Here is a 15,036-nt window from a genome sequence, read left to right as displayed (position 1 = left end):
CCATGGGTCCTCTTCCCCCCAATAGATAGAAGTGCTAGTAGCAGAAAACAGTGTTGGTCCTCTTTCTCCCCCTATAGGTAGAAGGACTGCAGTAACAGGTTGGTCCTCTTCCTCCCCCAATAGGTAGAAGGCTAGCAGCAGTAACAGGTTGGGTCCTGCTTCCTCCCCTACCTCATTATAGAAGGAGCTAAGAACAGGTTGGTCCTCTTCCTCCCAATAGGTAGAGACTAGTTAGCAGTAACAGGTGGTGCCTCTTCCTCCCACTATAGGTGAGAGAGAACTCAGCCTACTGAGCAGGTTTGTCCTCTTCCTCCCCCAATAGTAGAAGGACTAGTAGCAGTAACAGGTTGGTCCTCTTCCTCCCCCAATAGGTAGAAAGGCTAGGCAGCATAACAGGTTGGTCCTCTTTTCCCCCTATAGTGTAGAAGAACTAGTAACAGGTTTGGTCCTCTTCCTCCCCCTATAGGTAGAAGACTAGTAAACGGTTGATCCTCTTCCTCCCCCTATAGGTAGAAGACTAGCAGCAGTAACAGTTGTCTTCTTCCTCCCCCTATAGGTAGAAGACTAGTAGCAGTAACAGGTTGGTCCTCTTCCTCCCCCAATAGATAGAAGGCTTAGCAGTAACAGGTTGGTCCTCTCCCCCCCCTATAGGTAGGACTAGTATAGCAGTAACAGGGTTGGTCCTCTTCCTCCCCCTATAGGTAAGAAGACTAGTAGCAGAACAGGTTGGTCCTCTTCCTCCCCCTTAAGTAGAAGACTAGTAGACAGAATCAGGTTGTCCTCTTCCTCTCCCCTATAGGTAGAAGGATAGTAGTCAGTAAACAGGTTGGTCCTCTTCCGCCTATAAGTAGTAGAACTAGTAGCAGTAACAGGTTGGTCCTCATCCAATAGGTAGAAGACTAGTAGCAAGTAACAGGTGTTGGTCCTCTTCCTCCCCCAATAGGTAGAAGACTAGTAGCAGTAACAGGTTGGTCCTCTTCCTCCCCCAATAGATAGAAGGCTATAGCAGTAACAGGTTGGTCCTCTTCCCCCCCCTATAGGTATAGACTAGTAGCAGTACAGGTTGGTTCTCTCCCCCCCCCCCTATAGGTAGACTAGTAGCAGTAACAGGTTGGTCCTCTTCCTCCCCCCAATAGGTAGAAGGACTAGAGCAGTAACAGGTTGGTCCTCTTCCTCCCCCCAATAGATAGAAGGGCTACCTATAGGGGGAGGAAGAGGACCAACATGTTACTGCTACTAGTCTACCTATAGGGGGAGGAAGAGGACCAACCTGTTACTGCTACTAGTCTTCTACCTTTAGGGGGAGGAAGAGGACCAACACGTTCCTGCTACTAGTCTTCTACCTATAGGGGGAGGAAGAGGACCAACACGTTCCTGCTACTAGTCTTCTACCTATAGGGGGAGGAAGAGGACCAACACGTTCCTGCTACTAGTTTTCTATCTATTGGGGGAGGAAGAGGACCAACCTGTTTCTGCTACTAGCCTTCTATCTATTGGGGGAGGAAGAGGACCAACCTGTTTCTGCTACTAGCCTTCTATCTATTGGGGGAAGAGGACCAACACGTTCCTGTATTCAGGCCCCTTGACCTTTCCCCACATTTTGTTACATTACGGCCTTATTCTAAAATGGATTACTTTTTTTTTTTTACTCTACACACAACACACCATAATGACAAAGCAATTTTTTTGAGACAATTTCTGCAAATGTATTCAAAATAAAAAAACAGAAATACCTTATGTAAGTATTCAAACCATTTGCTAGAAGACTCCAAAAAGAGCTCAAATGATGATTCTACAACGTGATTGGAGTCCACCTTTTAGTAAATTCAATTGATTGGACATGATTTGGAAGGCACACACCTGTTTATATAACGGTCCCACAGTTGACAGGGCATGTCAGAGCAAAAACCAAACCATGAGGTCGAAGGATTGTGTCGAGACACAGATGTGGAGAAGGGTACCAAAACATGTCTGCAGCATTGAATGTTCAAGAACACAGTGGCCTCCATCATTCTTAAAAGGAAGAAGTTTGGAAGCACCAAGACTATTCCTAGAGCTGGCCGCCCAGCCAAACTGAGCAATGATGGTCACTGAGAGCTCCAGAGTTCCTCTGTGGAGATGGGAGAACCTTCCAGAAGGACAACCATCTATGCAGCACTCCACCAATCAGGCCTTTATAGTAGAGTGGCCAGACTGAAGCCATTCCTCAGTAAAAGGCACATGACAGCCTCTCTTGGCGTTTGCCAAAAGGCACCTAAAGGACTTTCAGACAAACGAGAAACAAGATTCTCTGGTCTGATGAAACCAAGACTGAACTCTTTGGCCTGAATGCCAAACGTCACGTCTGGAGGTTACCTGGCACCATCCCTACGGTGAAGCATGTTGGTGGAAGCATCATGCTGTGGGGATCTTTTTCAGCGGCAGGGACTGGGAGACCATGAACGGAGCAAAGTACAGAGAAATACTTGATGAAAACCTGCTCCAGAGCTCTCAGGAACTCAGACTGGGGCCAAGACAACGCAGGAGTGGCTTCGGGACAAGACTATGAATGTCCTTGAATGGCCAAGCCAGAGCACGGAATTGAACCCGATCGAACATCTCTAGAGACCTGAAAATAGCTGTGCAGCGACACTCCCCATCCAGCCTGACAGAGCTTGAGAGGATCTGCAGAGAAGAATGGGAGAAACTTCCCAAATACAGGTGTGCCAAGCTTGTAGCGTCATACCCAAGAAGACTTGAGGCTGTAATCGCTGCCAAAGGTGCTTCAACAAAGTACTGAGTAAAGGGTCTGAATACTTATGTAAATGTTATCCTTTTMAAAAAWWWTTTTTTTTATACATTTACAAAACTTTGTAAAAACCAGTTTTTCGCTTTGTCATTATGGGGCAGTGTGTAGATTGATAACGGGAAAAAAACAATTTAATCCATTTTAGAATAAGGCTGTATCGTTACCAAATGTGGAAAAGTCAAGGGGGTCTGAATACTTTCCGAATGCACTGTAGCTGGTTGGAAAAAGATGTGACTAGAATATATTATTTGGAGTGGTTCAGAAAGAGACTACACAGTAGACCTACCACAGTTAAACAATCAAACAGCTGTATGCTACAGAGCAAGGACTACCCCAGTTCGGTCAGCCATCTCTGGCTCCTGAACAGAGTTCTGATAACAGACATCAGCATTCACGTCGCTGACTAATCAGGCCAAAGTGAGTTGTCTCACCTTCTTGTTACACTTCTCACAGTGGTATGCGTTGGCTCCCTCCAGCAGGTCTCCTTTGACATACTGCTCCATAGAGTCCAACAGGTTCTGGTGGTTCCTGATGTCTACATTCAGAGTGGTGAACGACTCCTCACACTCATATCTGGAGCACGCACACATGCACAGACACGCGCACACAGACACACAGTATCCACATAAGTTACCACCAACACTGTAGCAGCCTCATATTAAACCTAGGGCTCCGGGGCGATATATCGAATTCGTTTGATTAATTGTAATATATGTTTTTGCGCGATATTCCAAATGCCTGTATTGCAAGAATCAAGGTTATTTTGTATTTTTATGAGCGTTTATGTCCGCTTGTTCTCATGTTGTATTTTTGGTCCTGTCTCCGCCCCTCTGTGCTGTGTTCACCTTCCCATTTACACCAGAGATCTGTATAAATGACAAGATGCACGTTTCCGCCCTAACACTGGGAGTTGTTGTCCCAAATGCGTGAAGGCAGGCGACAAGCTTAGGTCCAAAATAAACCCATAGAAACGCATTGGCTTGATTTTGGGCAAATTCCAGTTCACCTCTTTTTCTATGTTCTACACACACACACCAAGCCCCTCCCCCTGCCTCTTACGCCAACAGAGTTCTGACAAGCGGTTTCAACTCGCTATTTGCATTTTAGGTTTGGTCCAACAGAATTGGTCATATGGACACCAAAACACATTGAGATATTATTTTACTGTAATAGAGAAGTTAAAAAGGGTATTGTTAGACAAGTTATGTCTCAACTACTCAAAATGGGCGCAGAGTAGACACTACTAAAACGAGAGTATAAATGAACATTAAATCTGGAAAATGATTGTTCAGTTTGTCACTAGCAGCATTTTAGACAAAGACTGTTATACTAGCTGTCTAGTTTGTTTTATGAATGTGCAATAAGTATAAAACACAATTACATAAGGAATTGGCAACTCGTTCTCATTCTGAGAAACAAGGTAGGCCACTTGATTTCAACATCTGAACCAAGTGGACAGGCTAACATGCTTTTCAAACAGTTGGAGACAGACAGAAGGGCATGTTCATAACAACTCAACTGTTACACCTTGTTAGCAAATAGAGCCAAGTTGGCTAAACTTGAAATATAAAGATTAGCTGGCTAATCACTAGCACGAGGGCTTGAGAGACTGTTGATGAGACCTGTGTTCATTTTTTGTAGCCTAATACCTGCTACAAGAAGTTAATTATTAGTCAATGTGCATTATGCATGGTTCTAGATAAATTTGTAACAAAAAAGTGATTATCATAGACTTGAGAGCCAGATCAGTGATTATTGCACCAAAAAAAAGCAGGTTAAACTATTTTGATAAAATAATTCAATTATTGGTGGTCTTATGGTTGTGGAAGGCTTATATTTAGCCTAGGTGTAACTCACAAGCCCTGAATTCAGTAGATTATTGCTGACTGTTAGAAATCCTGTTTATTTGACCATTAAATTGTACAACCAAGCTTATTTAAAATTAGATATACAGTTGAAGTCAGAAGTTTACACACCTTAGCCAAATACATTTAAACTCAGTTTTACAATTCCTGACATTTAATCCTTGTAAAACTTGCCTGTCTTAAGTCAGTTAGGATCACCACTTTATTTTAAGAATGTGAAATGTCAGAATAATAGTAGAGAGAATGATTTATTTCAACTTTTATTTCTTTCATCACATTCCCAGTGGGTCAGAAGTTTACATACACTCAATTAATATTTGGTAGCATTGCCTTTAAATTGTTTAACTTGGGTCAAACGTTTTGGGTTGCCTTCCACAAGCTTCCCACAATAAGTTGGGTGAATTTTGTCTCATTCCTCCTGACAGAGCTGGTGTAACTCAGTCAGGTTTGTAGGCCTCCTTGCTCGCACATGCTTTTTCAGTTCTGCCCACACATTTTCTATAGGCTTGAGGTCAGGGCTTTGTGATGGCCACTCCAATACCTTTGTTGACCTTAAGCCCTTTTGCCACAACTTTGGAAGAATGCTTGGGGTCATTGTCCATTTGGAAGACCCATTTGGAACCAAGCTTTAACTTCCTGACTGATGTCTTAAGATGTTGCTTCAAAATATCCACATAATTTTCCTGCCTCATGAAGCCATCTATTTTGTGAAGTTCCTCCTGCAGCAAAGCACCCCCACAACATGATGCTGCCACCCCCGTGCTTCACGGTTGGGATGGTGTTCCTAGGCTTGCAAGCTTCCCCCTTTCTCCTCCAAACATAACGATGGTCATTATGGCCAAACAGTTCTATTTTTGTTTCATTAAACCAGAGGACATTTCTCCAAAAAGTATGATCTTTGTCCCCATRTGCAGTTGCAAACCGTAGTCTGGCTTTTTTATGGCGGTTTTGTAGCAGTGGCTTCTTCCTTTCAGGTTATGTCAACATAGGATTCGTTTTACTATGGATATAGATACTTTTGTACCCATTTCCTCAAGGTCCTTTGCTGTTGTTCTGGGATTGATTTGCACTTCTCGCACCAAAGACAGAACGCGTCTCCTTCCTGAGCGATATGACGGCTGCGTGGTCCCATGGTGTTTATACTTGTGTACTATTGTTTGTACAGATGAACGTGGTACCTTCAGGCATTTGGAAATTGCTCCCAAGGATGAACCAGACTTGTTGTGGAGGTCTACAATTTTTTGTCAAGCAAATAGGCACTGAGTTTGAAGGTAGGCCTTGAAAAACATCCACAGGTACACCTCCAATTGACTCAAATCATGTCAATTAGCCTATCAGAAGCTTCTAAAGCCATGACACCAGTTTCTGGAAAAATGTTCATCCTACCACTGATTTCAATGGCTGGCACTTTTATAATAGGGCGAAATCGTTCCCGATTGCAGTTCCTAGGGCTTCCACTAGATGTCAACAGTCTTTAGAAAGAGTTTCAGGCTGGTTTTTGGAAAAATTTGCCAGAAATTGTAGTTTTTCTATGTGGCTCCCATTTTGGCTGTAGTGTTTCAAAGCGCGTGAATTAGAGCGCGTCCTTTGGTATTTTTCTCCGGTAGACAATAACGATTCTCAGTCTTAAATTTTATATTTTATTTGCGTATTAGGGTACCTAAGGTTTGATTATAAACATTGATTGACTTGTTTGGATAAGTTTATTGGTAACGTTTGGAATTCATTTTGTATGCATTTTGAAGGAGGGAAACCGAGTGGATTATTGACTGAAGCGCGCCAGCTAAACTGAGTTTTTATGGATATAAAAAAGGACATTATCGAACAAAAGGACCATTTGTAATGTAACTGGGACCTTTTGGAGTGCCAACAGAAGATCTTCAAAGGTAAGGCATTTATTATATCGCTATTTCTGACTTTCGTGTCGCAACTCCCTGGTTGAAAATGATTTGTTATGCATGTGTGTGCTGGGCGCTGTCCTCAGATAATCACATGGTTTGCTTTCGCCGTAAAGCCTTTTTGAAATCTGACACAGCAGCTGGATTAACAACAAGTTAAGCTTTATTTTGATGTATTGCACTTGTGATTTCATGAAAGTTCAATATTTATAGTAATTTAATTTGAATTTGGCGCTCTGCAATTTCACCGGAAGTTTTCGAAATGGGACACTAGCGTCCCACTGATCCGCAAGAAGTTAACAAGAAATTTGTAGAGTGGTTGAAAAACAAGTTAACGATTCCAACCTAAGTGTATGTAAACTTCCGACTTCAACTGTAGATCGTGAATCGCCCAAATCGAGATATGATTGTTATGTCATATCGCCCAGCTCTAATTAAACCACTACAAACAATCTCCCTCTGTGCAGAAATTTACATTTTGAAATCAATTATCCTGAGGTGCGCTAACAATAAGGATTAGTCCATGCTGCCCCTATACCTGATCTCAAATCAGTTTCACATAATCCCCTCTAATGGTTAAGATTATGACTATAACTGATTTCAGATATTTTCCTAAGGCGCGGTTTGTGTGTTACCTATGTGGGCACCCCTGGCAGATCTTCTGGTCGGCGAAGGATCCCCCCAGCACCTTGCTAAGCATGGCCGGGTGACCCAGGGCCTTCAGAGCCTCGTCCAGACTGTCCACTAGGGAGTTGAAGAACTCCAGGGCATCGTGCTGCTCTCGCAGGTTCACCGGCTCACCCCATAACCTACAGAAGGGGAGGGGGTGAGGTTAAGTGGGTGAGGTTAGAAGAGATAGTGGGAGAGAGGGACGGGAGATGAGGGAAAGGTGCAGAGTAGCACTTTTGGGAATAAACCATTGGTTCCATTGTACAGGGCAAACTAAATCCAGCGTAGGTCAAGTATTTGATCGTATTTAACATACTGGTACATATTTGACCCATCTTTTCCCTCCCAAACCAGGTAAATCAATCTCTCCTCTCCAGTCTCCACTGACCTGAACTGTTTCCAGAAGCCCCGGGGTACGTAGTACTGCAGTCTGGAGGAGGCCAGGTGACCAAAGATGACCTGCAGGTGGCGCAGCACCCCAATGTTGTACTCCTTCCTGTCCTCCGACTTACTGAGCGACGGCTTGTCGTCAAACTGGTGGTTATAGCTAAACACCTCATCCCGTGGGTCTGCGTTACTCTGTAGGGGGCCGAGGGACACAGAGTTAAGCTGGGTCCTGTTCATTAGGACACAATGGGGAAAAAACATTTCAAACCACATACAGTGTGTAAATGAAAACACCCCACATGACCAGTGCCATGAAAGTGTCTCAGCTAAGGAGTTGATTTCAGATTATGATTAAACTATGAATGATTAAACTATGAATGCCTGACAGTATCAACTGCAGTTTTTTTAAATGAAGCAGACGAAACACGGATCAACCAACAAACAATTAAAACGTCAATCCTATGACCAAACCAGTTCCTTGTTACCTCGCTCTCCTGCTTCTCGTCGCCGGACATGTCATCGTCCACGTCGGTGCCGGTGCCCTCGATGGCCAGGATTCCGTCGCGGATGGGAGGGATCATGTAGAGCTGCTGGATGACTGAGTTCATGTAGCAGGTGGCCCCAGCGTTCTTCAGCCCCACAAAGCCTTTAGTGGGCCGCGGCCCCACCGGAGGGAGATACTCCCACTCTGTCAGAGCCTCACAACCTGTTGATCAAACAGCGACAATAATATTTATATGTGGTATTCACACCTGACAGGGGAGGGGAGGCAATGACCTGGGTCAAATGTGTCAAATATTTTGAGGTAGGCTTCACTTGGAGCTTCCATTGGTTCCACTGTACATGGCAAAAAAAAAATCAATGAATCTATCAATACCTAGGTAGTACATGTCAGTGAGCATGTTGACGATCTGCTTGAGGTTCCAGACACAGCTCACTGACAGAGCCACCAGCAGCTCGAAGCCTGCGTTGATGGAGGCAGGGCTGCTACAGACAGGGATGGCCTGCTCCGTAGGGAACTCCCCACTCTTCATGTACTGCAGGTACACGTTAGACGCTGGGAAAATGAAGTCGTCTATCAACTCCTGGAGAGAAGGGAGAGAGAGATAGGGACAGAGTTAATACAGGGTAAGAAAGTAACATTTACTGCTTGCAACATTTATTACAGCCACATTGATGTGAAGAGCAATATTTTTTGTTGTTTTAGCGTCGCTTATCACTACATAAGATCATGCTGGAAGCTGTTGGTTGTCGAGGGCCAAGTTCAGCCTCAGGGCCCCACTAATGTCGTTGAATAAGTAGAAAGATTCAATTCAATACAAAATGGATGTGCCAGCCTACCTTGATGAGGTTGGCCCCTCCATTCTCACAGCCGATGTAGTACTTCTTCTCTGGTGTCTGGAAGGCCAGCAGCTCCTTGGTAACTCCGATGTGTCCCTCCAGGATGGTCTCCTCAACGCCCGTCTCCCCTGTCCTCTTCACCTCATCCTGGGACACACGCACGCAGAGACACACACGCACAGACGTCACAACCAGGGTCTTATTCATTAAGCACCAATCAGAAGCAAACAGAGGGACTACATGGACTTGTCGTATAACAACCGCTTGCTTTTGTTTTCCGTTGATTAACATTCTGCTGTGTGCCCTAATGAATACAGCCAAGCTCTGAACGAGGCCTAGAATCTCGGCCATTAACCTCTACACAAAGCTCAGGGCGGTTATTCACTATTACACAACGTCAGGGTTGAACAACGTAGTCGTACCCTGATCTTCTTGAGCCAGTCAATCTCATTGTTGAGCAGCACCTCTGCGTTGGGCAGGTTGATGTTGCTGTTGTAGGCGTAGTTCAGGAGGTGCCTGAGCAGGGTGAAGTAGTCCCCAGCATGCTTGGCCCGCTCTTTAGCTGTGCTCTGGAAGACAAGTCAATTAACATTAGTATAGGGTGTCCAATCAAAAACACCATATTTTAACCAATGGGTAAAATAATGTTAATTATGTAGATAGTCCTTTTAGGAAAACCAAATGGTCCAAACCGCATGTCGCTATCACAATCCGTTCAAAAGTTATTGGAGTTTTTACCCTTGTAGGAATGTCTAAATTAGGGCGACTAAAATCAATGGAGGCCAGAGAAAAAAGGTGGTTAAAAACCTGGAAAATATCATGGCGTCAGCGATGCTGGATGCTGTGAGAGAATTAAGGCTACCTGACAGGCTTACTATTCAACTCATCTTTCTTAAATCCGGAGGACATAAAACATATAGAGACAGGTAAGATCGATATCATTGAGACATTACATGTAGTATTTTCATATTTTAGTATACACTGTTCATATTAATGCCAAGTTTGAAAAAAATAACAGGACTTTTTACAAAAACAAGCTTATCATCTCGGTGAAATTTCAACGGAACACTGAGCGTACCGCAAACTTTTTATTTTCAAAGCTTTTTACATTTAATTCAGCTTGTGTCTTGCTAATTTTGCTATTTGCAACCCATGGGGATAAAAATTGGAATACGACAACCACAAAACGCAAAATCCTCCAAAGTTCAAACAAGAAAGCGGCACCTCTGTCAACAGAGCTCAGTGCTTAACGGATGTATTAGGTTAGGTTAACGATTTGTTAGAGAATGATCCCACTGAACAATTCAGAACACGAAGATGTCTTGGTAAATTGTATTTTATAACATAAGGAAGGGAAAGTGTCATCCCCGCGTTTTCAACCACTCTGGGCAGAGTGGGCAGACACCCTAATTAGTGCTGTGCTTTACACATGTATTAACTTGCAGGTTGTTAACTGGATCAAAATGAGGTGTGGTGGGGGCGTGGCTAGAGCTGTGGTGGTCCTGAAATTTTGTCAGCCCATGATTGTCAAGCAAATAACTTCCAGTCTCACGCTAATTTAACGTTAATTAACAAACACATTTAGCATCTCTTGGCTTCCACGCATAGCCTACAAGCCACTGATGCAGACCTTAGGAACATCTACATTTTAAAAAGTCTAATAAATCCATGTAATATAGCCTATGCCATCACAATAAATCCATTATTTGTGTTGGACAGGTCTAAAAAAACAACAACATGATATTAAGAAAAATGTAGTCTCATTAACAAATTGACAAGCACTTGATAATGCCTCAAATTTCCCGGCGGCATCCCCTTTTTAGGTCATCTGGTCTTTCTCAGAGGCTACAAGTGAAGACCGACACGTCGGGGACGCAACTGCACGCGTCCTTATCCAATTCCGAGGTGCATATTGAAGATATTGGAAGAACTGTCCACCTTTACTTTTCGTCAACAAGATGAGTAGGCCTAACGAACAGCAAAAGCACTAGCCTGTCAATCTACTATCTCCCATAGTACAACAGTTGACCTATTCTATTCTGTGCACAAAATATTCCAAACATCCCAAATTAATACAACCAAATTATACAACCACTCGCATCAGAAAAAATGTTAAGTAATGTGGCTGATGCAACAGATCAGAACGTTTAGCTTAAAATGTTGATAGCCTAATAGTTTATTTCTTCACATTATAAACCGAGCAATGCACACATGGCAGTAGGCTAAAAGCACAAATGTTCCATTAGCGGGAAAACATCACTCAAAAATGACTGCAAATGTAATTATCCATAAAATGCTTTTATTATTAAGGTGCATTTTTATGGTGAAAATGATCTTCCCCAAACTTGAAACTCACGTGCTGCGCATGTATGCCAGTTAGGTTTTACACCTGTTGTACTGCGGATTAACGTGCTTCAATTTAAGAAGTTATTTATTTGGCCACTTTAGTTGTGATACAAACCTTATCAAAACATATAGGACTATGGGCTAGGCTACATGAGATGTGCGACTATGATTTGAAAAAGTAAAAAATAAAATAAATGCATTTGCTGTTTCTTGCCTTACTGCACACAAGCTGGGCATCATTCACAAGTTATATCTCATTTATAAGTGATAGGCTAATATTGTCACCCATCAGACTATTCTTGATGTAATCTTGTCTGTACATATACTAAATAATATATGTGACATTTGTTTCGATTTAGAATGGACCATTATCATGCACCTGTCTCGAAACGTACGGGGGGGGGGGGGGGGGGGGGGAGAAATACACGTAATCTATGCACTCAAATAGCTGATGGAGGACACTTTCCCGTGGTTAATTTTCATGCCAGCCAGGTGGGCTACTGTTGTAAAGAGAAGCAATGTACTTAATATTAGGAAAGTTGAGAAATAAATACAGTATAAATACAGCCTACAGCAAGCTGATAGAAGTCTCCTATTTTTAATAGAGGCCATCACTTTTTTCTCACGCAATTGCATAGCCTATAGAAATGTTGAGTAACATGAGCTCTCATGAAGTGTTTGATTAGAGGTTTGATTACATTTGCATTGACGTCAAAGTGATTAGAGGGACAATAGAGTTCTGAGTAMCAGACAGTTATCAAGTTTGGTAGGCTACTAATGACCATCAGCAGCATCAGGGCTTGGAGAAAACCAATTACCGTGACTAAACGATCATGTGGAATTTGACTGCTGTCATGATTCGTGACCGTCAGTGTGGCGGTAATACGATCACCGTAAAAGCCCTAGGCGTGGCCACGGGTGTGGTCACAGACCTAGAATTTTTGAGGCCCTCCTCTTGGCCGCAGAGACAAAATGTTGCTGTTTTAAAGCTAGTTTCTTGCAATTMWACACATTTTGCCATGGGGCTGAGAGAACATTTGCMGATTTAWAGTGAATTTCCTGCAATTCAACACATTTTGCAATTGTTCTTATGCTATCTGAGTGACTCAAATATCATTACAAAATCAAAGGGGACTCCATGTTATGACAAAAAAAATTATGCATTGAGATATTTTGACTTTAGAATTGTCTAGCTATGATTGTTCGCTCTCAAAGATGACCTTATAAAAAAGATAGCCCTATCTTTTCTACATACTTTATATTTTGTGTCATTTAAGTCTACACTGAAAACATTACCATATTAAAATTGGAATAAAGCTGGTATTACTTCCTCAAAAATGAATCTAAGACAACTCAAGAAATCTAATTAAATATTGACGTTTTTACCAAGGAGGTTTTAGTTACACAATATTACATCTAGCTAAGGTGTTTGGTGCAGTATTTTTCAAGTAAAAACATGTGAAACGTCTTAGGTAAACAAAGTCAGATCTGCTGGGCAGGTCTGTCTCACTGTCTGTGTGTCGTGTTAGCGGGCAAGTGAGCATTGACGAAATCAAAAACCAACACTCAAGCAAGTCATGACGAACTCACTTACAAAATTCAGTTTTGGACGAGAATGACTTTAGGACCGAAATAATCATATTTACACCTTGTAGTAAATTTACACTAGAATAAATGTTTGCGCTTCAAAGATCTGTTGAAAAGCCAGGAAAACCAATTAACAGCTTTCTAAACACCTCCTTCATACTTCCATCCTCCCCTTCATTTGAAGTATCACTGCACTGACATTGCTGATAGGTGAAAGCTATGATAGAAGCGTTTCTTCTTCTTATTATTTGGGAGTTACTTCAACGAATTAAGGCAGTAAGGGTACATTCAATCTATTTTAACAGGGCCATAATTGCAGTGATCATAATGAACATTTCAAAGCACTCATGTTAAGAGAGAGGTGCGGCTACGTACCCCCAGCACAGTGAAGAGAGAAGTGCTGCTACGTACCCCCAGCACAGTGAAGAGAGAGGTGCTGCTACGTACCCCCAGCACAGTGAAGAGGAGAGGTGCTGCTACGTACCCCCAGCACAGTGAAGAGAGAGGTGCTGCTACGTACCCCAGACAGTGAAAGAGAGAGGTGCTGCTACGTACCCCCAGCACAGTAAGAGAGAGGTGCTGCTACGTACCCCAGCACAGTGAAGAGAGAGGTGCTGCTACGTACCCCCAGCACAGTGAAGAGAGAGGTGCTGCTACGTACCCCAGCACAGTAAGAGAGAGGTGCTGCTACGTACCCCCAGCACAGTAAGAGAGAGGTGCTGCTACGTACCCCCAGCACAGTGAAGAGAGAGGTGCTGCTACGTACCCCCAGCACAGTGAAGAGAGAGGTGCTGCTACGTACCCCAGCACAGTGAAGAGAGAGGTGCTGCTACGTACCCCCAGCACAGTGAAGAGAGAGGTGCTGCTACGTACCCCCAGCACAGTGAAGAGAGAGGTGCTGCTACGTACCCCCAGCACAGTGAAGAGAGAGTGCTGCTACGTACCCCCAGCACAGTGAAGAGAGAGGTGCTGCTACGTACCCCCAGCACAGTGAAGAGAGAGGTGCTGCTACGTACCCCCAGCACAGTGAAGAGAGAGGTGCTGCTACGTACCCCCAGCACAGTGAAGAGAGAGTGCTGCTACGTACCCCCAGCACAGTGAAGAGAGAGGTGCTGCTACGTACCCCCAGCACAGTGAAGAAAGGTGCTGCTACGTACCCCCAGCACAGTGAAGAGAGAGTGCTGCTACGTACCCCCAGCACAGTGAAGAGAGAGGTGCTGCTACGTACCCCCAGCACAGTGAAGAGAGAGGTGCTGCTACGTACCCCCAGCACAGTGAAGAAGTGCTGCTACGTACCCCCAGCACAGTGAAGAAGTGCTGCTACGTACCCCCAGCACAGTGAAGAGGAGGGTGATGAAGAAGAGGAGGGGTCGGTGGCCCATGCAGCACCTGGTGGCCATAAGGAAGAACTGCTCCTGGGCCATCTGACGAACTGACCTGGAAATAGATCAGAGAAGACAATTAAACCACAGACAAACTAATCCATCAATCTACAAACTGACCTGAGGACAGATCAGAGAGGACCATTATTACCATAGACACAGATAGCCCCACATGCTCGTCCACTACACAAAGCAGTTAGACAAAAACCATTGTGGTCCACCAGCGGCAAACATCCTTGAGGAGTGGCAGGCTTTTGTTCCAGCTCAACGCTAAAACATCTGCTCGACAGAAAGTCAAGACAGACAGACAGACAGCGGGGGTACATACTTGCTGTGGCAGTGCAGTAGCAGGTCTATGATGAAGGTCTGCCAGGCCTTCTCCTTACTGAGTGTGTCCAGAGCGGTGGGCAGCAGGGCGAAACACAGGGTCATGACCTCCAGGGCCTCACAACACACCTGCTCATCCTCCCCGTCCGGCTCCTTAACCACGTTCGTCTGTAGAGGGGGAGAACACACACACCGCTGTGAGTTTACAACACACAAACCTCTTCTCTGTATTTCAGGAAGTAGGCAGCAGGTGCACATAATCAACCTATTAGTCAGCTCAGTAAGCACCAAACGAGCACACACACACACACACACACACACACAACCGTGACTGTACAGGCCAAACACAAGCAAACAGATCTGTGACTGTACAGGCCAAACAGATCTGTGACTGTACAGGCCAAACAGATCTGTGACTGTACAGGCCAAACAGATCTGTGACTGTA

General features: G+C 43.9%; 1 protein-coding gene across 1 annotated transcript in view; it reads right to left on the bottom strand.

Annotated features, from left to right (window-relative positions):
- LOC111980182 (ubiquitin carboxyl-terminal hydrolase 9X) overlaps window positions 1-15,036 on the bottom strand; it is an 80,869-nt gene that overhangs the window by 16,834 nt on the left and 48,999 nt on the right. The window contains exons 29-37 of the mRNA XM_070449163.1: window positions 14,592-14,758; window positions 14,210-14,318; window positions 9,371-9,517; window positions 8,949-9,095; window positions 8,485-8,692; window positions 8,093-8,313; window positions 7,609-7,799; window positions 7,187-7,360; window positions 3,220-3,361 (exon numbers count right to left, since the gene is read on the bottom strand). Coding sequence (XP_070305264.1) covers window positions 3,220-3,361; window positions 7,187-7,360; window positions 7,609-7,799; window positions 8,093-8,313; window positions 8,485-8,692; window positions 8,949-9,095; window positions 9,371-9,517; window positions 14,210-14,318; window positions 14,592-14,758 — 1,506 coding nt within the window. The remainder of the gene's footprint in view (window positions 1-3,219; window positions 3,362-7,186; window positions 7,361-7,608; window positions 7,800-8,092; window positions 8,314-8,484; window positions 8,693-8,948; window positions 9,096-9,370; window positions 9,518-14,209; window positions 14,319-14,591; window positions 14,759-15,036) is intronic.

The sequence above is a fragment of the Salvelinus sp. IW2-2015 genome, linkage group LG2 (assembly GCF_002910315.2).
Source record: "Salvelinus sp. IW2-2015 linkage group LG2, ASM291031v2, whole genome shotgun sequence".
NCBI lineage: Eukaryota > Metazoa > Chordata > Actinopteri > Salmoniformes > Salmonidae > Salvelinus > Salvelinus sp. IW2-2015.
The sequence above is the reverse complement of the archived record's forward strand: the minus strand, read 5'-3'. Positions and strand labels throughout refer to the sequence as shown.